At 41.5% G+C, this 26,026-nt stretch overlaps 1 protein-coding gene across 1 annotated transcript in view; it reads right to left on the bottom strand.

Annotated features, from left to right (window-relative positions):
• Positions 1 to 26,026, bottom strand: part of FRAS1 (Fraser extracellular matrix complex subunit 1) — a 425,053-nt gene that overhangs the window by 149,938 nt on the left and 249,089 nt on the right. The window contains exons 21-27 of the mRNA XM_060654809.3: positions 18,028 to 18,180; positions 17,600 to 17,746; positions 12,144 to 12,290; positions 7,436 to 7,576; positions 6,128 to 6,268; positions 4,473 to 4,610; positions 1,215 to 1,485 (exon numbers count right to left, since the gene is read on the bottom strand). Coding sequence (XP_060510792.3) covers positions 1,215 to 1,485; positions 4,473 to 4,610; positions 6,128 to 6,268; positions 7,436 to 7,576; positions 12,144 to 12,290; positions 17,600 to 17,746; positions 18,028 to 18,180 — 1,138 coding nt within the window. The remainder of the gene's footprint in view (positions 1 to 1,214; positions 1,486 to 4,472; positions 4,611 to 6,127; positions 6,269 to 7,435; positions 7,577 to 12,143; positions 12,291 to 17,599; positions 17,747 to 18,027; positions 18,181 to 26,026) is intronic.

Genomic DNA, 26,026 nt, shown 5'->3' with positions numbered 1-26,026 from the left:
TGAAGAGTGAGTCTATGGCATCAGATACCTGAGTCTGAAGCCCCACCCTTGTAGCAGTACTTCTCTATACAATGATCATTTGCCCCTTGCAGATGGAAGTGTGCCCGTTATTCCTAGTATTATTAGGGAGGCAGAAATCAGTGGCTAAAGGCATGGGTTGTGGAGTCGGGGAACCAGCTGTTGATTGAGACTTGGCTTTGATTATACTCTCGAGGACTGTTTCCCTATCTGTATATTTATGTAGAACATAAATATACTTAGTTCACACGAAGTGTTTAACACAATGCCTGCGTCAAAGTCAGCACTCAGTAAATATTAGTTATTCTTATTCCTTTGAGATGGTCTTCTGAGGTTCTGGCTTTGAAATGGAATAGAGAAAGGGCCATTTGCTTTTCTCCCCACCTATCTCCTAACCAAAACCTTAAAATAATAATAAAAAAAATCTCTAGTGTTGACAGTAGAAAATATTCACTGTGAATATTTTGGTCCATTTTTAACATATACAGTCTACTCTGAATTATCTGCACTAATGAAGCAGAGCAGGATGAAGGATAATCCACGAGGCTAATCTTTGGGGTGCATTCTCTGATTTCTGTTTAGCAGATTTACTCTGCTAATTATATGACTCTATTTTCTTGGGTTAATGTTAACATTCAATTGCATTCCTGAAGCATATGTCAGCTGGGGTGAGGAAGACAGCCAGAAGTGTGCTAGGAATCAGAGGAAAACTAGATCAGGCTTAAAAATTAACCACAATTAATCCCATAAAGTGGATAATAAAAAGTTGTGACTCTTAGCTTCCTTCCAACTCTGAAATTCTAGGAACCATATAACACTTTTAAAAGTATGTGCTCCATCTTCTAGTCACTCCTCACTCCCAGTATATTACCTTAATGTTGAAGAAGCAGCTGTAGCAATCTGGGTAGATAACCAGTTTTGTTTCTGCTGGGCCAAAAAACTGGGTAATTGTACTAGGAACTTTCCTGTCACATCAGAGAATTACCCATAATTATGTGATAAAATGAAAATGCCTCTAACAGAAGCACACTCTCTGAGCAATTACAGTGAAATGATGACAGGCAGCTGAAAGTGATGGCGCTTGTGGAGTATCGATCTTCCCCAGAAGAGAGGGGATAGCTATTGAGAAGCGGGGGCGGGGGCGCAAAGCACCGATGGAAAGGATGCAGGAGGAAAACAACAGAACACTGAGTCACCTGGGTTTTTCTTTGCTGTGCACAAAACGCACTTTTTTCTCATTCACATCTTTCCAGCTAAAATGGCCAGCCTTGTCGAGCTGAACCTCTTTTCCGTTCCTTGAGAGCACTAGCTGACCATTGGTGGGAGTGCTCACAACATGGAACTGGAGGTCTTCCACCCTGCCATCCTGATCTAGGACATTCAGAAGGGGAAAATCCAGTGGCTTCATGGAACCAATTGCAAGGGTGAGAGAGCCATTCACATGAAGACTAGGCGTGTGTATTTTGCCTGGAAAACATATGAACCCAAAGGTCAGACTTGGTACATTCACTGATAAAGTTATTTATTTATTTATTTTTAAAATTTTTCCTCTACTGTTTATTTTTAAGAGACAGAGAGAGAGAGAGAGAGAGAGAGAGAGAGAGAGAGAGAGTTTGAGCAGGGGAGGGGCAGAGAGAGAGAGGGAGACACAGAATCTGAAGCAGGCTCTGGGCTCTGAGCTGTTAGCACAGAGCCCAATGTGGGGCTCAAACTCATGAACCATGAGATCATGACCTGAGCTGAAGCTGGACGTCCAACCAACTGAGACACCCAGGTACCCCAAGGTTTTTTTATTTTTTAATAAATAGATTTGTAATGTTCATTCAGAAATGAGACTCTAGGCTATTGTAGACCATAAGCCTCCTTCTAATCCAGTGGTTCTCACCCCAGGATACATATGAAAATAACATAAAATCTCAATGTTAAATATAAACTTCTAAAAAATATAGGAGAAAATCTTTGTGAGCTTAAATTAGGCAATGCTTTCTTAGATATGACACAAAAAGTACAAGTGACAAAAGAAAAAAAAAGATAAATTGGACCAAAGTGCTTCAAAGGACACCAGTAAGGAAGTAAACAAGTCAATTGATAGAATGGGAGAAAATGTTTGCAAATTATATATCTGAAAACGGACATGTATCTGAAATATATACATCTTACAACTCAATAAAAGACAAGTAACCCAGTTTAAAAATAGGCAAAGAATTTGAATTGCCGTTTTTCAAAAGCAGATATACAAAAGGCCAATAAGCACATGAAAAGGTGCTCAATGTCATTCATTAGTCGTCAGGAAAATGCAAATCAAAGCCACAATGTGATACCACTTCATACCCACTATAAAGGACAATAAAAAGTGTTCCTGAGGATGTGGATGAATTGAAAATCTCATACGTTGCTGGTAGGAATGTAAAATGGTTCAGTTTGGTAGTTCCTCACCAGTAATTCTACTTGTAGGCATATACCCAAGAGAACTGAACACATGTGTCCACATAAAAACTTGTACCTGAATGTTCATAGCAGTGTTACACATAATAACCCAAAAGTGGAAAGAACCCAAATGTCCATCAACTGGTGAATGAATAAATAAATTGTGGTATATCCATACAATGGAATATTATTAAACAATATAAAGGGATGATGTACTGACACATCTTCCAATATAGAGGAATCTTGAAAATATTATTGCCAAGTAAAAAAAGCCAGACGTAAAAAGCCACATATTGTACAATTCCATTTATGTGAAATGTCTAGAATAGTTAAACCCACAGAGACAGAAAGTAGATCAAAGGCTGCCAAGAACTGGGGCAAGGGAGCGCTAGACAGAGACTGCTAACAGTTACTGGATTTCTTTTTAGGATGAATAAAATGTCCTGGCATTACATAATGGTGATGGTTGTATAACTTTGTGCATATACTAAAAACCACTGAACTATGTACTTTAAAAGGTGAATTCTATGGTATGTGAATTATATGTCAATAATAACAATAAAGAATCATACAGGGATCTTTTAAAACAGTACCAATACTTGAGCTCCACCATCAGAGAGTCTGACTTAAATGTTCTGGGGTGGGAACCTTAGTGATTTTACAAGCTCCCCAGGCAATCCTAATGGACTTCTAGGTTTGAGAGCCACAGTTATAACCTAATTCATCCATCCCATCTGGCCTTCAGACCCATTAAGGGTAAGAAAAGAAGTGTCTGATACCATTTGCTAGAACAATACCAGTTAATCTATAATGAAGTATGATTATAAGTGGCTTATATTCAGAATTCATGTAAAGCATATACACTTTGTTTTAAAAATTTCCCATCTTTATCCATTCTTCCATTGATGGACAATAAATTATATTTAAAAAATAAGTAAAATAAAATAATATAAAATAAAATAAAATAAAATTTTCCCATCTTTGTCCATAGGAAACATCTGATGGATGAATATCCAATCATGATGATAATTGCATACTGTCTCCTGCAAGCTGTTTTGCCTGGACTTTAATTATTAGTGTTTCCTTCTGCAAGTAGGTCAGACAGGACAGTTTGGGAATGGCAAGTTTCAAGGGAACTACTTCTACTGTAAGATTACTCTAATGAAAGTGGATTTCGTTTTCACAAGCTGACTTGTACCATGTCCCAAGAGGAGTAGGCTGACTCTCAAGTACTTGGGGTTTCCAGAAAGGTCCCAATAAAATAAGCCAAATATATCTTTTTCCCATGGGAAGTCTTAGTATCTTCAGAGGTCAGAAATTTAGAGACAGAAAATATGATTGACTACGGGTATTAAAATATGCCTCATGTTATTGATAAAGGACACTCAAAAGCTGAGGAATGCTCAACTATTATATAATCCTTAAACTTCATTTATCTATAAAACTTTGGGGCTCCAATTTAAGACTAAATGTAAATTTGCTTCTCTTTTGTTGTAAGGTGAAGTATCCATTGATGTGTTGGATAAAACTAGCTCCACTCCTTTAATATCACCTTCTTCTTTTTTTTTTTAAGTTTATTTATTTGAGAGAGACAGAGACAGTGTGAGCAGGGGAGGGGCAGAGACAGAGGGAGAGAGAGAATCCCAAGCAGGCTCTGCACTGCCAGCACAGAGCCCAATGTGGAGCTGGAACACACAAAACTCTGAGATCATGACCTGAGCCGAAACTGAGAGTCGGACACTTAACTGACTGAGCCACCCAGGAACCCCACTGTGTCACAGTTTTCTGCCAAATTTCTGATCTGATAGTTGGTACTTTCATGGCACACACGGTTTCTTTTTCCCAAAGATCTTAGAAATTGCGTTTCCACAATGCCTATGTCCTATAGATAGTCCCTTATTTCTTAGCATTCCCAGAATGAGAATCCTGTATTTTGTATCACATGAGCCAACTGTATCTGCAGACTCAGCCTTTGCATAGAGAAATGACAGGTTAATACACCAGACCATCAGATGGGAAGCACTTACCAGTGCACGTTTCATTAGAGTGGGCAGAGAAGCCAGGAATGCAGTTGGAAACACAAAGGCCACTCTTCAAAAAGAACCCATGGTCACAGAGGTGACACCGGTCCCTGCCGCTGCACTGTAAGCATGCTCGAGGGCAGGCTGTCGAGGAAAGGACACACTAAGTGAGGCACGTGAAAGGCACAGACACTCAGCTAGGGCCACCAGTGACAGAGAAATAACGAGTGATAGCACATGACTCCCAACTACAGCAAAAGGGAATCTCCTCTAGAATCTCACAAGGAACCCATCTACCCTCTGAAAGAAAGTGAACACAGAACATCACTTTCACTTTATGCACTGTGATGTGAAAACGTTGCACATAAGTGGATTGTTTACAAAGTTGACCATATTGACTTGTAAGGGAGGTGGTTTATGGTGCCTAAGAGCATAGGCCCTCGCTGGGTTCCATTCCTCCTCTACCACTTACCAGCTGTCCACTTCGGGCAAGTTCCTTTAACCATCTGTGGTGTGATTTTCTTGTCTTAAAAATGGGATAGAGATAACACCTAATGCAAATAACTGTTGGGAGGATTACATGTTTTATTATGTGAAGAGACTACACTTTTGTGTGCCTAGAACTCAGCTATACTACTAATACCACTACTATTCTATTATTATTGTTGTTGTTGTTGCTGTTGTTATTGTTATTACTATTTTAAATGCATGGGGAAAATAAGCTCTTTAAAGGACCATAGGATTATTTCCTTGGGTCAAGTCAATAAACTACAAATCGAGTGTTTACTCCTAAGTTTTTCTGCTTCCTTAGCGGAGATTTTATTATAGAGAGGTGGTATAGTATAGTGTAAAGGGCCCTGGATTGGCATCAGAAAACTTGGGTTTAATATCTGATTTTATGTTGCTTGGCCATTCTCTCTCTTGCTTAAGCCATTCTCTCTCTCTCTCTCTCTCTGTTCTTTTTTTTTTTTTTTTTTTTTTTTTGCTTATAAAACAGGATTCATAGTGTCTGCCATATTTCACCACCAAGGCATTGTGGGTATTAAACAAGCTCATGCAGACAGAGGAATCTGGTGAAAGGTAAAATGCCATGCCAGGGGAATGGCATCATTCTTACAGGCCAGGTATTCTTCAAAGTGGGGTATATGGTACCAAGTTTTAAAGGAAATGATGAAAACAAACTGAGGAAACTCTCTTTGGGTTTAACTTTAGTGTGATCAAAAGGTTCGGTGTGTCTCACTAAATTGTCCTCACAAACCCTCTTCTTCAAGGGTATTGTGCCAATATAAAGGTCAGCGGTAATTCAGTCTATACACTGAAGATTCTGTGCCCATATCAACAGGGGTAATCCACTCTTAGTGGATACCTCACCTTAGTTCAATATAAGCCTTATATTCCATAAAATATTGACTTCATTTCCATAAAGACCTTTAGGGACAATATTGATTTGTGCAAGAGAATTATTGGCCTGCACTTCTATATTCGATTTAACCAGCAATTGGCAGATGTGCAGGGGAAGCCATCAATTACTTAGGCCGAGCTCCCTGGGTTTTCATTCTGCTTTTAATTCAAATTGTCCTTGGTTACCTGAGAATCAGCGCACCTGATTTACTTGCGGCCCTCGCTTTTCTCCAGAGAACTCAGCACAGTCTCCAAGTTACCTGCGCATTGGCGATTGGCGTGATCTGCAAAGTACCCCTTCTCACATTCCTGGATACACTGGGCTTCTAACAGGAAAAATGGCTCTTCACAGCGAGTGCACTCGTGGGGACCTTGGCATTGGAGACAGTGATTGCTACACCCTGAAGGACAAAAGTCAAATCAACAGAATTGTGTATGGCTTTCCAAGGGGCTCCTGGCCCTTGTGGGGAGGCAGCATTAGATGCCAAACAGTTAGATGACCCAGTGTGTTGGACGAAGCAGAAGATGAGGAGTCAGGAACCAGGCTTCTGGTTGTTACTGCTCTACATACCAGGGGGATGATTTAGGATCAGAGATTACATTCTCTGAGCCTCGATGCTCTCTCCCATTAAATGGGAGTGGACGTATCATCCTACCCAGCTCGCTGGGCAAAGACCGAAGTAAATAACAGAAAACACTGGGCAAACTTAGAAACTACACATATTAGCCATTATCATTATTAACTAGTCCATGGCTTTCTTGCCTGAAGTGTCCATCTTTCCTGACTCACCCAGTCAATTATCAGAGTCTCCCAAGAATGATCCCAGTAATACTGTCTGTGCACTTTGCGGGAGTTGTTCAGAGTCAGAAGGTTTTGTGGTGTTAAATCAAGACCCAAGGGGGGGCGCCTGGGTGGCTTGTCGGTTAAGCGTCCGACTTCGGCTCAGGTCATGATCTCACGGTCCGTGAGTTCCAGCCCCGCGTCAGGCTCTGTGCTGACAGCTCAGAGCCTGGAGCCTGTTTCAGATTCTGTGTCTCCCTCTCTCTCTGCTCCTCCCCTGTTCATGCTCTGTCTCTCTCTCAAAAATAAATAAACGTTAAAAAAAAATTTTTAAAAATAAATAAATAAATAAAAATAAATCAAGACCCAAAGGGGTGGATGCAGAGGAAGGTGGTGGTGAGACATTTGGTACATTCAGGGATTCAGGGGGCTGATGTGTGAGCACAGGCCTTCCATGTGCTCAAATGACCAGAGTACACACACCTCTGCATCTAGAGGACAGGACTGTTCAATGTTTCAGGAAATCCAAACCTTATACCTGTTTGCGTGGCCATATACCCCCAAGATTCCCATACTGACCTCAAATTTTAGCAAATATCGTGTCTGGACATGGGGGAAGGAGAGAGGGGGCATTTTGACTATAACAGAGAAAAACTCTTAGGAAAGAAACCAGAAATTAAATACAAAGCCAGAAAGGAAACTAGCCACAGACTGCTTGTCAGAACAGTAAAAACCAGAGGAGGCTGAAGCCTGGCTTCAGCACAGAGCAGGGGCTCCAGACACTTACTCCTGCAGAGGCCCCCGTCCCTGTAGAAGGATGGTGAGCACTGCTCCACGCAGGCCCCGTCCTGAAGAACGTAGCCATCCATGCACTGTAGGCAGTCGGTCCTCAGAGGCCCAGAGCACGCGTTGCAACTCCAATCACACTCTAGGAAGGAAACCCACGTTAGATCACCTTCGTCTGTCCACCCTCAGTCCCAGCGACTAATTTATGAGGACGCTGCTGGCAGCTGCAAGGGTAAAGTGAAGACAACATAAAAGATGTCAGATAAGTGAGCCCTAACGAGGTTTCTGCTTGTAGTAGCCGGAACGCCTCTCTGAGGTTTAGTATTTCCTAATTATGTTGGACACGGGCATGTACGAGGATCACTCCATGCTTGTGCACAGGCTGCTTGTCAGTAGGGCTGCCAAGGAGCCAGATCAACTTAATCTTATTCCATAGCCCCAGAGTTCTTTATTCCTGTGCCATGGTGTCTTCATGCAAAGCCAGCTACAGGGAGTGGGCAATCTGTCTCTGCAAACCTAATCCAGACCTCCTCCAAATGCTCAATAGGTGAAGTGATGTCAGAGACTCAGCTAAGAATGCATCTGCTGCCTCCACTGACGCTGGCTGCCTGGCTTCCTGCCTCTCAAAAATCAGGTGTTGACCCACCCAACAGAGAGAACCACTGATGTTAGAATTAAATGGGGCACAAAGGAACAGTCCAGAAAGAAGAGGCTTACAGAAATCACAGAAGATCTCCCTAGCAGTGGAGCTGACTCATTAACATGTTCTTTGCTCAGTAAGTACCTATAGAATGCAGAGCACTAAAAGATGGGTAGAAAAAGTGGGTAGACTCTGACTTCAAGGAGTTAATGTGCTCATGGGTTCCAACCTTGGAATTGCACCCATGGGATCCAGAATGATTGTTACAAATACAGATTATCAGGCCCAACATCAGAACTATTCAGTTAGTCTCAAGAACTGAGGCAAAAGAAAACATGTTGGGGCCACTATTGTTTTTGTTCTTATGATTATTATAGTTGTTGTTATAGTTGCTGTGGGTTTTTTAAATGTTTATTTATTATTTTTGAGAGAGAGAGAGAGAGAGAGAGAGAGAGAGAGAGAGAGAGAACGAGCAGGGGAGGGGCAGAGAGAGAGGGAGACACAGAATCTGAAGCAGGCTCCAGGCTCAGCGCTGTCAGCACAGAGCCCAATGAGGGGCTTGAACTCATGAACTGTGAGGTCATGACTTGAGCCAAAGTTGGATGCTTAACCGACTGAGCCACCCAAGTGCCCCATAGTTGTTGTGGTTTTTAAAGGCCCAGGCAACTCTGATGCAGCTAGAAAACTCATGCCTGAGAGCCAAAGTTCTAGCTGGCAAACTAAGTCCTTCATGCATGGATGATGGGACAAGATAGGTTAAGTACTTGGGTTTTGAAGACACACAAGTCTCCACTTAAGCCATGGTTTAGATACTGTTCATCCACATGTCTTACACATCTTCCTTAATTTATTTGAGTCTTAGTTTCCCTATCTGTAAGACAGAGGCAAGAATAGTACCTATTTCATAAGGCTATTGCACAGAGTAAATGAAAGAATGAATGCAAAGGAGTTAGCACAGTGCCTGGCACAGAGTAACAGCTTAATAAATGTTTGCTGCTGAACTGTTTCTCTTGGAGAGCATTCTCCACTCAGGACATCCTCACTCCACCACCCCTCCCAGCTGAGAACTGAGGAAACTTCTCATTAGTCACCTTTCTCTCTTTCTTGATGCAACATTTCTAAGGCCCAAAGAAGCAGGTAAATGTGTAAGACAGTGCACGTGCTTCCAAGATTTCTAAAGTTAATCCCGCTCATTTATTTGGCTGAATCAGTCCTGAGGGAAAATGACTAAAGCAGAGCCTTGAAAACTGCCAGCAAAGTTATGAAATCATTTACAACATGGAGGATTCGTGATAATCTTGTTTTTCACCACGTACTGACAACCACTGTTTAGAAGGGAAAAACCAGAAAAGCTTCTGTGGTCTTGAGCACCAGAGACCACCTAAGTTGACTACAAAGAGAATTCCTTGGAATAGAGAGTGTGCAATTTTGCAAAGCTTTAAAACATACCAGCATATGTGATAGATGTTTGGCCTCTCTACCTGAGCCCCAGCTAAGAGATGGGAGACATGTAGAATGGACGAATGGAGAAGGGAAACGGAATAGAAGGAAAATCCAGCCATTACCTCTGTTCTTCTCCTTGCTGACCACTGCCATTCAAAGAGCAAAAGCCCCAAGAATTCCAACTACTGACAGAACAGGAAAAGGGTACTTGGTTTTTGAAACTGCCCCCTTATAAACTCCTCGAGCACAGGACTATGCCTTTACTCATTTCAGTCTGTTAGACAGAGATGAACAAATAAGATACAACCCCTGTCTTCATTAAGCATAGAGTCTAGCAATCTAGAGTTGTAAATGCAAGTGGCTCCAGGTCCCAGGAAGGTCATGTAAATCTATGAACCAGGCCTGGTGTGACAGGATAGGGAGGGTTGGAGACTGTGGTGATCTGAAGATGCAACAGGACAAGACCTACTCGTCTGCGACCAACTGCTGCATTATGGAAACGCACACCCAGGGTGGCCAGATCATCTGGCTTTTCCAAAGAGACAGGAAATCTCAATCTTTGTATGTGATTCTTCTACATGCTAAAACGCATTAATGAGGGGCGCCTGGGTGGCTCAGTCAGTTTAGCAACCGACTCTTGATTTCGGTTCAGGTCATGATCTCACAGGTTGTGGGACTGAGCCTCATGTTGGGCTCTGCACTGGGTGTGGAACCTGCTTGGGATTCTCAGTCTCTCTTTGCCCCTCCCCCACTCGTGCTCTCTAAAATAAAAAATTAAAAATTACATAAAATATAAAATGCATTAGTTAAAAAATTTAAAACACTAGAACATTAGGTGGACCAAAAATAACCCTGTCTTAGACCAACTACAACCTGAGGGTTTCCAGTGTGCCACCTTTGGTCTAATTACCAAAACCCTGCACAATAGTTGGCACACAGTAGGAGCTCAAAAATATTTTCTTGCACCTAGATGCTCAGCCGGTTAAGGTTCCAACTATGGCTCAGGTCATGATCTCATCGTTCATGAGTTTGAGCCCTGTGTCAGGCTCTGTGCAGACAGCTCAGAGCCTAGAGCCTGCTTCGGATTCTGTGTCTTCCTCACTCTCTGCCTCCCCCCGCTCTCTCTCTCTCTCTCAAAAATAAATAAACATTAGGGCCACCTGGGTGGCTCAGTCCGTTAACGTCTGACTTCAGCTCAGGTCAGGATCTTGCAGTTCATGAGTTTGAGCCCCACATCAGGCTCTATGCTGACAGTTCAGAGCCTAGAGTCTGCTTCATATTCTGTGTCTCCTGGATGGAGAACCATCTATCATGCTAATGGCCACCAAAAGAAAACTGGAGTGGCCATACTTATATCAGACAACCTAGATTTTAAAATAAAGACTGTAACAAGAGATGAAGAAGGACATTATATCATAATTAAGGGGTCTATCCACCAAGAAGACCTAACAATTGTAAACATCTATGCTCCCAACATGAAAGCACCCAAATATATAAATGAATTAATCACATACAGAAACTCATTGATAATAATACCATAATAGTAGGGGACTTCAACACCCTACTTACAGCAATTGGCAGATCATCTAAACAGAAAATCAACAAGGAAACCAATGGCTTTGAATGACACGCTGGACCAGATGGACTTAACAGATATATTCAGAACATTTGATCCTTAAGCAGCAGAATACACATTCTTCTTGAGTGCACATGGAATATTCTCCTAGATCACATACTGGGACACAAAACAGCCCTCAACAAGTACAAAAAGGTCGAGATCATACCATGCATATTTTTAGATCACAATGCTATGAAACTCGAAATCAACTACAAGAAAAAAATTGGAAAAACAACAAATACTTGGAGACTAACGAACATCCTACTACAGATTCTGTGTGTGTGTCTCTCTGCCCCTCCCCTGCTCAGGCTCTGTCTCTCTCTCTTTCAAAAACAAATAAACATTAAAAAATAAACAGGGGCGCCTGGGTTGCTCAGCCAGTTAAGCGTCCGACCTCGGCTCAGGTTATAATCTCATGGTTTGTGAGTTCGAGCCCCATGTCAGGCTCTGTGCTGACAGCTTGAAGCCTGGAGCCTGCTTTGGATTCTGTGTCTTCCTCACTCTCTGCCCTTCCCCCACTCATGCTCTGTCTCTCTCTGTCTCTCAAAAATAAATAAATGTTAAAAAAAATTTAAAAAATAAACAAACATTAAAAAATATTTTCTTGATTAATAAATTACATACAGGGGTGACTAGGTGGTGTAGTCAGTTAAGCGGCCAACTCTTAATCTCAGGTCATGATCTCATGGTTTGTGAGTTCGAGCCCCACATCTGGCTCTGCACTGATGGTGCAGAACCTGCTTGGGATTGTCTCTCTCCCCCTTGCTCTCTGCCCCTTCCCTGATCATGCTCTCTCTCTCAAAATAAATAAACTTTAAAAAACAAAAAATAAATTACATACAAAGAAAAAATTACATACACACATTCATAATACATGATGACTTCTTGCTATCACCAGAGAAAGTCTAAACATATGACAGCATTTTCCCAGTGTGGGGGAGCAGACATTTACAGTAAAGGGAGCTCACTGAGTAAAAGAATCACTGCATAGTTCAGGAAGAGCTTTACCTCTGCACATCTTGGTGGAGAAGTCAAGATAGTACTGTGGGGCACAGCTCTCATACTGACATTCCCCAAAGAGCAGGACCTTGTTTGGATCTCGGCAGGAGGTACAGCCAGCCTGTGAATCACAGCTTCTACAATGTGTGCTGCATGCTGAGCAGATTGGGAAAGAAAATGACCAGATCATTACAATTGCAAATACTGAAGCACTGATCAAACCTAGACAGATGTTACAAAGGAGCAAAGCACTGTTCCAACCTGTTCTTTAATTATGGCTCATAACCCTCCCCTGTGATCAACAGAAAAGAAAATGTTCTTATTTTCCAGAGAAGATAAATTATAAACCCAGAGAAAATAAATTATAAACCCAAGAATTGAAATCCCACATCCAACTTGCACTGTGATGTAGCCACAGAACTGACATTTACTCCAGGATCTCTGGAATAATAGTCGAGAGGTGTTTAAACCTTACTTCTTAAGGAATCAAGCCCTCTGTAGTTCATGATGTGGACTCAGATTTTTGAATGATGCCAAGATAAAAATTAGGTATCAACTTTATTGGGAAGCTCAGGAAATCCCATATTTTAAGTCACAAAGGACTTCAAGGAGGCCTGGCTTACTGATTCACCCATTTGTAATTCTCAGCAGCTACTGAATTCAAGCATTCAGGGATGATCCCCAAATGTGGTCATGCTTCCATCTTCTCTAACTTAACAACTGGCATTTCTCCATCTCCTCAGTTGTCCATGCTATAAACCTTGGAGGCTATCTTGACACCCCCCCTTTCTCTCATTCCTAATCCACTCACTCATTGGATCCTATTTATTCAAAGTTTTCTATGTGATTCTCAGAACTTTTTGTTTTTCTCCATATCCCCATGTACCAATACATCTAAGCCATCACTATCTCCTACCAGACAACTGTCATAGCCTCCTAATCGGTTTCCCCTTACTAAGTTTGACCCCCTTGCATTCTATTGTCCATGTCCCCATAAGAGTGATTTTTTTTTAAATCTATACTGCTCAGGTTTCAGAGGACACTTTCATCTATAAACTCATATGATTCTTCAAACCTGGAAAGTTTCCAGCCATCATTTCTGCAAATATTGCTTCTCCATTATTGCCTCCATTCTTTCTACCTAGATATCTTAATACACACACTTGAATCCTCTCAATATAATCTCTAAGTCTCTTGTCTTTAACCCTTACGCATTCTTCAGTGACTTCTTTAAGAAGGCCTTCCTTGACTCTCTAATCTAAAGCAAGTCTCCCTGTCACTGCTCTTATAGCACCCCAGACATTTCATTCATGCCATACATAATAATTTTCATTTAAGTGATTATTTATCTTCTGCATCCTTTAAGCTATAAGCTTCATGAAGGCAAAGACCAGGTTTGTTTTGTTCCTTCCAATAGTGCCCAGTACCTAGCCGGTCATCCCTCATATTGTGGGTGTTCGATAAACATATGCACATAAATGAAAGAAGCCAGATATTGTTAATTATATATATTCAAGCATTAGTATCTCAGCCTCATTCTGAAATTTTCTCTAAGTACCTGTCAGAGGAAAAATCTAGAGAATGATCATGTGAGTTTTAGATCTAGAGAATATCAAAGTGTGTGGCACAGTGCAGGAAGATGACCTCCTGGTAAAAATAAAAAGGAAGTCCTCTTGTTTCACATATGAGAAATGTCATTGATGTAAAATATTCATTAGAATATGTAGATTGGTAATTAAAGGTCCTAGAAAAATTCTAGACTGGATTTTTAAACAGATGGTTTGAGAATAGTTAGAAATAAATATTTTAATTTTTGGAAACTTATATGAAATTAAACTGCCATTTCTTTTTTTTTTAATTTGGGTAGAATTTTTACACATGATGTATCTTAATTTTGGCAAACAGTTTGACAAAAATCTCAATGATAAGCCTGTGAATACAAAAATTAAGGGAGGACTAGTAGTTTTAGGTGGATTTGAAGACGGTTGAAATACATACTCAAAAAGTTATCAGTAAATCTTTGCAATTAGTAAAATGTCTTTAATAGAATATTATGATGAAGTCTTAATTTTTTACTTGATCAATATTTTTATTAATAACTTTAATAAAAACAAAGAAATGCTAATGATATTTAAATATGCCACATACGCCTAATAGTCACATTTTGCCAGAACAATTCAAACTCAGTTTTAGCTAGTTAAAGCAATAAACTAAAAGGAATCAGATGAAATAAGCAAAACTGTAGGTCCTACATTTATTGCCTTTAACCAATTGCACAAATAAAGGAAACAGGAGGCCTGTTTAGACAGTAGTTCCTATAAAAAATTATCTAAGAATTTTAGTTGATTAAGAGCTTATTAAAGGTATGATATGGTGACTAAAGAAACCAACTCAATCTTAAACTGCAGAGCCTTGATATGACCTAAAGGTTAGCTGGACCCCCGGCTTGGCATAGAGCTGCAAAATGAAGCCCAAATGCCACTTTCCCAGCTTAGAGTTACAGGACAATGCCCTGTCCTGATAGCTGAGAGAGTCTTGTGATTTACTTCCTCAAGCGCCGATATATCTTCTTATTCTTGAATCCTTCTATGCAGGCCTTCATACTGGCTTCCAAAAGAAATGGATTTGTGCGTTTTGAAATGCTAGAAGACTATATGGAGATTTGGAGGGATGCAGCAATATCACACCGAGGATAAGGGAGCTTCCACCATGTCTAGCTGAACCTTTCTTCCTCTTTCACTGAACCCCTCATCTCTTACCAAGGCAACGCACAAATGACCTTGTCCTACTCAGAGCAGTTCTGCACATACCAAAGCCCCTTGGGTTTTCAGCTTCCGTCTCCAAAAGAATGTGGGTAAGGAGCATTTTCTCCATCTTAGGATATTCAGACCACACATGGTATTAGTCATGTTGGTGTGGTCACATCTGGAGTCCCTGGTGCTGCTCTCTGAGGTCCGGGACCCCAGAAAGTGCCAAGAGGACAGTGAAGATGGTGGTAGGTGGACCAGTGAGGGAAGCAGAAATGTACTTTAATGATCACTCATCAAGGAGGAAGGGACCTCACAGCTCAGGAAGTCCACCCTCCTTGTTAAACAGGCTTGCTTTCTACCTCAGCTCTCAGAGAGGGTCATCCACTGCTGCTCCAATACTCTGTTGGCTCCAGTTTTGCCAGAGCAGCAAAGTGCAAGTGGGAAATGACAGTTAATTTCAAACTTTGGAAGGCAATAATGTGAATGGGGAAGGGGACTTATTCTGTACCGCTCCAGAGGGGAGCATTGGAGGGTCGATGAGAAAGAACAGTCGGACAATGAAACAACTATCACCCCCTGCAATGGACCTGGTGTCCTTCCTCATCGGTAGAAGTCTGTGAGGGGGAGTGACACAGAATCTCTGCAGGGGGTGCAAGGCTGCCTCTGGCCACCCTGGAGTTCTCCTCTTCACCTCTAAAGTGCTACAGTTTCAAGTACTGAGAGCCTCATTTATCATCTTTTTTTTAAAGTTCCTGCCTCAACTGATTATCCTTGAATATAGAGCTCAGTATATAATTTCTAAACATTTCTATAACCAAAATCCAGACAGTTCTCCAGCTCTTACTTTCTTCTATTAACGCCTCCCCTTAATACCGGTTATATTTCCTTAAAAGCCCTTCACTGCACAATTTCTAAAATTGTCAGGCCTATAATTGTCTACAATGATGAGCATTAGACGGGAACACTGTTGATTTTTTTTTACATGCTAGAAACTCAAATATCCCAACTTAAGGGCATGCTTCATTCAATCTTTGAAAGAATGAACCTTAAGCTTTAGCAAAGGACTAAAGCTGGGAGGTTCTTGATTTAACTGAAATAGTCTATGAAATCCTATTTACATGGTAGCACAGAAAATGTATTTGTGCGGAAATCACCTTGCACCAAGGAAAAAGCTTCTCAGAAAGAAACATTTTGATGCAATGGTCTTTTTTCTTTTTTTTTTTGTCATCCAAAGATTCTATTTTTTTTCTTTTGAACTTTTATTTGTGATTCCACTGCTGTGAAGAGCCTCATCAATCTCAGTCACCATTTCTCCACCAAAAGTCTCTTGCTCTTGAACAGAACATGCAAGTATTTCATTCGTGTCTCTTGTGTTAGAGAATCTGTAGATACTGGTAGACAGTTGATATATACTGAGCAAACTTTTTGTTATAAAAGCAAAGAAATTTTTCATGAGTCTGAAAAGGGTATTTATCTCTGGTACCTCAACAGATGATGCAAAATGGTGAGTCCCACATAAATTCATTTCAAATGCAAATCCTTGCAAGCATCTCAGTAAACTAATAGTAGTAACTATCTTTCTGTCTATAAAACATAAATGTCTTAAACTGCTTGATTTGCCTCTCATTCTGGAGGAGGAGGAGGAGGAGGAGGAGGAGGATGACGACAACAATGACAACAATAGCTAATCTATACTGAAAGCTTGTTCCCTGCTAAGGTCCATGCCAAGTGCAAGGTGCCATTAGATGTAGGTACCATTATAATCCCCCTTTGACAGAAAAAGAAACTGAGGCCTAGAAGTTAATTCACCTGCTCAAGGGCACAAAGCTAGTAAGTGGTAGGTAGGCCTTGAACTTTAGTCACATGACTCCAGAGCCCACCTTCCTAACCACCAGTCTATAATTCCCTCAATATGGTACTTCTAGGACATAAAATTGAAATACCAACTCTGTATTTGTTGGCTGTCATTTTCAAAAGGTAAAAGTATAACAAAAATTTTTTTGCAAATGACACTTTAGTGATTGAAATAAAGTAAGCTGCCTCAGCATATCACAAAAAATGTTCCTTCATCTGTGAAGGATTTCCTGATTTCTTTTCTACTCCAATTTGCCCTTTCCCTCATTTATCCTAACTCTTTGTTTGTGCCTGACACAAGTAATTAATCATATTTTGACTTACTTGAGAAATAAGACATCTATACAAGTAACTCTCATGCGAGACAAAATAACTACTGTTTGAGCAGAAACCAAATGCTTTGTGGCATGTCAAGCCTTGTGCATTGTCAATATTCAACAAATATATACAGAAAACAAATTAAATCCAGACAAGTGCTTAGGTCACTGGTCACTGATTGTGTACCAGAGCGAGTTCCACTCTCTGCTCAGGATCTTAGAATTGAATTGCCGAGAGAAACCACAAGGATAAAATAGACCAATACTATTTTAAAAATGAGGTAACTAGAGAACAGAGAAGCTAAATGAGTGGCCTCAGATCACACAGCTGGTCCTCGCAGAGGCGATCCCTAGCCCAGAACCTCCTGGTTAGGCCAATGTCTGAATTATAGCCTGCTAATGGCATCCATACACCTTTGTAGATTAACTGTCTTTTTAAAAAGTAAAGGCTATCAAGTGGGAATATGGACACCAGAACTTAATATTTCCTGCAGTGACTCCAGAAGAGCAGGAAAGGAGAGAAATTTCATTTTTAAAAACCTACGCCGACAAGCACGGCCATCATTGAGATAGTGCCCGGGGAAGCAGGCGGTGCTGCAGGTCCCAAGGTGGGACAGCACGAGGTTGGCGTCACAGGAGGTGCAGGAGAAGGGTCCTGCGCCCTGGCAGGTTCTGCAGGAGGAGTGACATTCTGCAGAGAAAAAAAGAGACACAAAGAGAATCTATGAAGTCAAACTCCTTTCCAAAGCAGCAGCCTGAGAGGCGTTAGTAAAAGCCCCAACTGAGAATGTTAGCATGTTAGCTGGTCTGGTTTACTGTCTCACAGCATGCTTCCCGCCTTCTCTTTCTCTCTCTCTCTCTCTCTCTCTCTCTCTCTCTCTCTCTCTCTTTCTCGGTTCAAATCTTCTCCACTACTGCCCCAAAGAGAAACTCGTGAGGCACCACCAGCTCCTGTATCCAGCACTTACTCACTTTTACAAGCTCTTCTCTCTGAGTAGAATCCAGAAGGGCAATCAGGAACACAGTGGTCCCCCAGCAGCAGGTACCGGGCATTCTGGCAGCTCAGGCAGATGCTCCCGGTGTTGTGGAGGTCGGCTGCACAGTGCTGGCACAGAGGATGGCAGTCTGGAGAGGGCAGGGGAGCACACAGAAGGCATGGACAGCATGAGCACGAGGTCTCATTACCACACCCAAGGGCAGAAGGGATCGCAATTACCCCCGCTGCAGCACGGAAAGCAGGAAAAGAGCTCGAAGGCAGCATACATCAGGAAAGTAGACGCTTGGGACCTGTACAAATTGTGTGTTTGAGGTTTTTAGCAAATGGCCAGGCCCAGCACAGCTATTCACTTGTCATCCCTTTTCAACTCAACGACCTTCAAGTACTGGGACGGCATATGATAGATCCTTGCTAGGAGTACAGAGAGAACTGTCAGACTAACAGGAATAGTACCATCAATATCATCAACATTTCCCCCAAGGGTGCTGAGAACTCTGGCCCAGCGTGCTCCGCCCCCCCACCCCCGCCCCTTCACAATGCTCCTGAGCTGGGCACAGCTCCCTCCACAAGCTGCCTTCTCAGGAGTTGGCCTCCCAGAGTCTGTATACCTGTCTCAGGTGTTGATATGGAGGGGCTGGGGTTAGTAGAAAACTGGGTTGAGTTGGTGGAAAACTTGAGTCTTCAAATAGAGGAAAAGTTACAAGGAAGAGCTGCGAGTTGAAAAGTTATTTTCATGACCCGATACATAATTCACAGAAGCCCTGCTGTACGAGTTGTGATTAAGGCTCTAAGACAAAGCATCTGGCATGGCCAGCACGGTCTCTCTTCTCGCCTATAAAATAGTCATCCTTTAATTAAAGAATCTGGTTGCGTTCAGCTCCCGTTATTGGTGAACACGTCCTCTGCCTCATTTTAGGTGGAATCACCCTTCAAGTTCTGTTTGCCATCCTCCGTCCCAAAGGTGGAAGAAAATCCACAAATCCTGAATTACCCACCAAAGTGAAAGAAGAGTAAAGGCCTAGGAAATGGAAGGTTAGACTTCTAACCACAGGCTTTTCCATCTATCCCTGAAGGATTCAAAGCACTGTCTGCACTTGCTAAGGCACTACTCAGGGACCTGATGTCTTGTTCAGCTCAGGGTCTTGTCGATAGAGATTGTGATCTCAAGCAATGTTTAGATTAAAAAATCCTTGTCAATGATGGGTTGCCTGAGTGGTCAGTCAGTTGAGCGTCCAACTCTTGATTTCTACTCAGGTCATAATCTCCTGGTTTGTGAGATCGAGCCCCATGTCGGTCTCTGCCCTGACAGCATGAAGCCTCCTTGGGATTATCTCTCTCTCTCCCTCTCTCTCTCTCCCTCTCTCTGTCTCTGCCCCTCCCCCACACACGAGCACACAACTCTCTCTCTCTCTCTAAATAAATAAACATAAAAAAAATCACTGTCAATCACTGCAGATAACCTGCCCCCTGAAATCTGTTTAAACAGGTCTTTTTCTCTATACCTTCAGTGATACTTAATTGCTGACCAGGTGAGATGGGTTCCCCGCAGGAGAAATAGATCTCAGCCCCACACCTGCACCCACTCATTGCCACAAGAAGCCATTTGGGGACCTGCACAGCCACTCCAGAAGTTGAGCCCAAAGCGTCCTCCCCAAAATGCTGACTCTTCTGGGCATGTAAACTAACAGCCCCTGACCCTTTTCTGAACTTTGGGAGTTTCAAATTACAGGCAGCGTTTTCCCCTTATTAAGAACAATTTTCAATCCCTAAAAGCCAAATTAATCCTCATTATAGACCTTTGGTAAATTATAAAGGAAGCAATGACTGTACTGAGAGAAATACGAGGCTACTTCCCCCTGATTCAGTGTATGGTTTCCATACAATGTTCTCTTTCTCTTGTGCCCTCCTCACAGTGCCAGGAGCAAAAGGGGGGATTCAAAAAGCTTCAAAAGTTACTGGAACAAATGGAGGTGACCGTGTTTGACAACGACCTGAACGAGCAGGTGCCCTTGCTAGGGTTGGAAACCGGAGAAACCCGAGCAACATTACTAATTCAAGGCTCCATTATTTGAAAAGTCACGGCCTTTTCCTCTTTCAAGCCAGCACTTACTGAGAGTTCTGGGCTCAGGCATGCATCAACAAGATCTGCAAGTGTTCAGTGGTCTAAAAACTAGTTGCATCTAACTGAGGCTTTCTCTGGTGTGCAATTAAAGGAATGAAAAAGAATAATCACCAAGGACGCTTTGAAGAGAAAGTAAGAAGATCTCTGGAGTACTTTGTGGGTACAATAAATAAATATTTATGAATTTGTCTGATCTTGGGGATCTCTAGAAGCTCTTGAAATGAGTGTAATGTGCATTAATTACTTCTCAAGAAAGCTACAGCTAGACTGTGGATGCTCCTTCCCACTTTCACAGAAGCTGCTTGTAACCCTTGCTCCTGGCTCCAGGCACTACCCCAACCCTGCCCACCTCCTCCCACCTCCTCCCAGATTCTCTTACCTTCTACTTCATTCAGCCCATCAAGCAGTAGCACCTTCGAGTCCTTCCTGTCAGCCTCAAAACATCTTTCTTTACCCATTTTTATTTCATTTCTTGTCTTCTCAGAGGATAAAATGGCTAATTCCTCCACCCACATCCTTGATCCAATTTTCAACATTAGAACATTATTTCAGCATTATTGCATCTTTTATCCCACCTCTCTTCACTCTCCTTGACCTCAACCTCTGAACAGCCTCTGCATCACCTACCCCTCCAAAGTTTTTCTCCACAACCATGTTGCCGTTTCTTGCCTTCCCTTCCCCACCCAACTTCCCTGCCTCCCTAACTCCTCAGCTCCCCAGGATCTGCTTCAGCCTTCACGAAAGTGCTGTGGTATTGCCTTGAAAATGTCTCTCACCCCCTCTTATGACCAAATCTAACAGCTTCCTTTAATTTCTAACCCACCGGAGATCTCTGTAACACAGGACACTCCCGGCCACCCTTCTCTTTGACCCCTGTTCTGCTTTCATATGCTTTATCCTGGTGCTCTTCATGGCCAGGTCCTTGTTCTCTGCCTCTGACTGCCTGATAAATGTAGGGATTCCTCACCACACTCAACTTCTGCCATCCCCTAATCAAGTCTCACTCTCTGAAGGTCCTAAACTACACATGGCTGTTTGCATCATATTTTGGTATACAGCTACTAGAAGCCAGTGGAAAGGGCTCAAGAGTCTGAGACTCCAAAATCACTCAAGGCCTCTGCCTCTGTTCATAGCTCCATGTTAAGCCTCAAGAAAGCATCAGATCAATTGCCAGACATATCACATTGCATTCTGGAGTGAGTACCCAGAGGCAAAGAGAAATCAATAAATGACACCTGAAAATATAAAATAATCAAATGCAGGTTGCCCAAAGCATTGCATTAATGCAAGGAAGTTTAAAGTTTTCCTTACACATGAGAAAGTATCCCAATCTGAAAGTTGGACTCCCTCTTTTTGTTTACAACCTGTATGCATCCCTTATTCATTCATCCATGGTTTAAAAAGTCATACTGAACACCCAATCCTATGAATAGATTCATTCCAAAACGACAAACTAAGTGATCCCATGTTAATATATTCATGCAAACCTCCCATCCCAACTCTCTCACTTACAAGCCCTATCAGAAGGCCACTTAAATATGCTCTGAAATCCTGCTCTAAAGTCAATCCAATCTGGCTTTTATTAAACCAACCAGAAAAGAAAAATAAACTCCTAAAACCTGGGAAATACTTCTGTCTTGAAAGGCTTGAAGTCAAAATCTCTTTATAGGAGAGACTTCTTTGGGAGAGCTCAAAATGAGTAATGATGTGCAGGGAAAGAAGCCAGAAACCAGGGCAAAAAGGGCGTGAGAATTAATACCTGTGTTTTGATTTACAATCCGAAAAGTATAGTTCCTGAGAACAGACCACAGAACTCGGGCATGATGGGCTACAAGTGGCCAGTCCCACTGGGTACCACCTGTAAGCAAGCTTCAGGCTCAGGCCTGGGAGCCACTGAGATCTTCTGCCCAGAAGAGGGGCTGAATGTGGTTCAGACAAGAAGCTTGAGGTTTTATTTTTTGAATACAAAGTGAGCCATGGCAGAAAATATGAAAAACACTTTTACTAAGTATAAGTAAACAAAAACCACCCTAAGTAGCCCTCTCAGAGTAAATAACTACTAATATTGACATTTTTATCTTAGTTCTTTTTCTGTATTAATTTTACATACATATCTCTTTACATAGATGAGATTATATTAAATGTTGTCACTTAATATCTTTTTTTAACTCAATACCATCAGCATTTCTACATATCATTAGGAACTCTTTATAAACATCATTTTAGGGACTGCATAATATCCCAGTTTTAAATAAATAAACAGGAAATTTACCATTTTTCTTATATAGTTGATCCTTGAAAAACCAAGGGTTAGGGGTGCTGACCTCTGCGCAGTCAAAAATCTGTGTACAACTTTCAATTCCCCAAAAACTTAACTACTAATAGCCTACTATTGACTGGAAGCCTTAAATAGGTGACTGTAATAAGTTAATCAATTAACAAATATTCTGCATGTTATATGCATTACATACTGTATTTTTACAATAAAGTAACCTAGAGAAAAGAAAATGTTAAGAAATCATAAGAAATGGAGAGCCTGGGTGGCTCAGTAGGTTAAGCATCTGCCTGCAGCTCCAGTCACGATCTCATGGTTTGTGGGTTCAAGCCCCGCATCAGGCTCTCTATTGTCAGCACAGAGCCTGCTTCTGACCCTCTGTTCCCCTCTCTCTGCTTCTCCTCCACTCTCTCTCTCTCAAAAAGAAAAGAAAAGAAAACAAAAGAAAAGAAAAGAAAAGAAAAGAAAAGAAAATCATAAGAAAAAACATATTCACAGTACTGTACTGTATTTATACAACAACAAAAAAATCCACATATAAGTGGACCCGCAGAGTTCAAACCTCTGTTGTTCAAGAGTCAACTGTACTTGAACATTTACTTCCAATTTGTCCACTTTCATAATGAAGGCCCAGATAAGACCTTTGTGCATTTTAGATTAGTTCCCCAAAGACGTTATCAAGGATGCAATTCATATTATTATTACAGCTTATATTTATTGAGCTCTGAATATATATCGAGTACTATACTAATTATTATAAATGCATAATCTCATTTGCAAAAATAAAGTAGGTGGTATTATTATCCCTATTTTAAAGATGAGGAAATGGAGACTCAGAGGTTGATTTGCTCACACATGTCATCTTCACACTGACTCTAGAGCATGTACTTTTAACCACTACAGGCATGAAAAACATGTAAAATTCTTAATAGGTGTTACAAATTCCATTCCAGAAAGTTTGTATCATATTACATTTCCAAGAGCCACTCATAAGACTGTTCCATCATAACTCTGCCTGCACTAAGGAACTGAAAAATAGTAAAGCAATCTTGTTTAATCTGGTTGGTGAAAACTGCTATTACATCATTGGTTTCATTTATATTTCTTTTATTATAAGTGAGTCTGAGCATTAAAAAATCTTTCAAACAATAAAAATGTTTAAATGCCTACTGTAGGCATGGAGCTTTCATTATGGTGGGGAAAAAAACAACCCTGGATATATAATTATAGTTGAGTGTGAAATATGTGTAATCAAACAATAATTTGATATATCAACCAATGAGTTCTTTTCTCATTCACTGCAAGTAACTATCCCCATTGAACCAGGAAGCATGGACCATCATGTACTCCCAGAGAAAGTTATCAGAATCAAATCCCAGAGAAAGTTATCAGAATCAAATCTACAAAGATACCAAATTCCCAGAGTCCAGGGAACAGATGAAAGATGGAAGAAAAAAACAAAACTTTGAAGTGCATTGGAGCTAACAGACCCAGGCCCTCCACCACCAATACAACCCCTGCATTCTTCACTTCTGTACCCAAGCCCAGAAAAATGCTTCAGTCCGGAGAGGAAGAAGGGGCAGAGGCAGAAAGACCATTCACTTTACCCTTGCCTTCCATTCCCACAGAATAGGTTGGAGGCAGCCAAGTGGAATATTCAAGAATCCAACAGTAAAGTGGACTTGGACTGTGCTTCTTGCCTTAAGGAGGGTTTTTCTCCAAATTGAGACCTGCGTCGGAGGGCAGTAGAGATGATGGCACCGTGGGATGAGCAATGATAGAGTGTATGGCAAACACTGAGAGGCAGGACTGCCAGAAGACTGTTAAACATTTTGTAAAATGCTAACAGGCTAAGTACCAGGGTGCCATATAAATCTATAATAGGGGTCCTGATCCAGGCCAGGAGATGGGAAGGCCTCCTAGAGAAGGTGGAGCCATGAACCCCTAGTGAGGGTAAGCTGGACAGGATGAGAAACAGTCCGAAGAAGAGGAAAAACTTAGGCCAAAACCCAGCAGCCCAACAGAACAGGATGCCTTCAAGGAACTGAGAAAAGTTCAATATGGCTGGATCTTGAAGAACACACAAAAGAACCACTTAGGACCTGGCTGTACCAGTTTTAGAATACCACATAAGTCATGGAAAGGAATATGTATTTTATTTCAAAGGCAATCAGGAATGGGTGTGTGCATGTGCGTGTGCATGTGCGTGTGCATGTGCGTGTGTGTGTGTGTGTGTGTGTGTGTATTCATTACCAGTCTATTTACAGAGTTCTCTGTGTTTTTTATTACAGATTTAAATGAGAAATTGTTATATGGAAGGTAACTAGTGTTGAGAGAAGACATGAGAACCATAGCAAAGAACCAACAATCTAAGAAAACTCAGGCATACAGCAGCTCTCAATATGAACCTTTCTGGGGGGAGGGACCAAGGTCCCTGCTGTTCTTTCACCTCCTCCCCTCCATTACATCTAGAAGACTTTCTCTGTTAATAACATTCCACTGTTGAACTGTTCTCATGAGGCTTGTGCTGGACTAGGCATAATAAGAATATAAAAAATACTATAACATAAGTACATGAAAGCTATCTTGACCAGGAATGAAGATCTTGGATTTCTTTTGAGAAGGAAGGCCAACGTGCCAGTGGTTTGTCTCTCAGGCATGCCCTGGGAAGACCTTTCTGCAAAATGTCAGCTTCTAAAATACCTTTAAAAATTAAAACAAAGTAGAATTTGACCAAATCAGTAGTACCTAGTGGGTAGTCCCTACCTATTTGTTGAAAGAAAGAAAAAAAAAAAGATTATTGGAGTTAAAATACTAACAGGTTGTAGGGGATTTGGAGGCTCATGAAAAAGGCTCATCCTGGTTTTCAAAATCCACTTCAGGCCAAGAGGAAAAGGGTGCCACTTGGCTCTATGTGTGTGACAATTTACAACTGCCTTGTTGGTTGAATTTGAGATAATGAAAAGATAAATGTCCCCACAGCCAGCCAAATATATTAATTATACACTGTAAACATAATCAAGAGGTGGTGTGAGCCCCATATCCAGGCACTGCAGCAGATGACCATGTGTCCCGGGAAACTACTCTGACACCCGTCACTTCATGTGTAGGAAAATCTATAGGCATATTTTCTAAGAATTAAGCTAATTTAGAGGCAACTCTTGCATTCTTCCTGGTAGGTGGTGACCATCTGACAAATCCTAACTCAGATCCTTGCTGGACCCACACTGTAGGAACATAACTACTGTCAGAAATTGTGTCCTCAAAATGGCAGCCGTATTCTCAGGCCAACAAACCAGAGTGAGTTCCCCTATAATCCTCCTCACCCCACCTTCCCTGCCCATTCCTCTCCCTGCAGGTGACATTTGGAACAATTTCACAGGATTCACTAGAGGAAGTTTATACTGTCACAGCTTAATTTGAACCAGGGCTGCAGTTACTATAATAGGGGAATGGAGTTTCCAACCCACCAATCTAGCAACCTCTGCAAGGATTAACGTCCCATCCTAAAAGCCCCATCTGTGAAGTAAGGCATTTGCATCTGACCTTGCTGTCTGTAATCAAAAAAGGAGGCTAA

The sequence above is a fragment of the Panthera onca genome, chromosome B1 (assembly GCF_046562875.1).
Source record: "Panthera onca isolate mPanOnc1 chromosome B1, mPanOnc1 haplotype 2, whole genome shotgun sequence".
Classification (NCBI taxonomy): domain Eukaryota; kingdom Metazoa; phylum Chordata; class Mammalia; order Carnivora; family Felidae; genus Panthera; species Panthera onca.
Note: the sequence above shows the minus strand (reverse complement) of the source record. Positions and strands in the feature narration are given on the sequence as shown.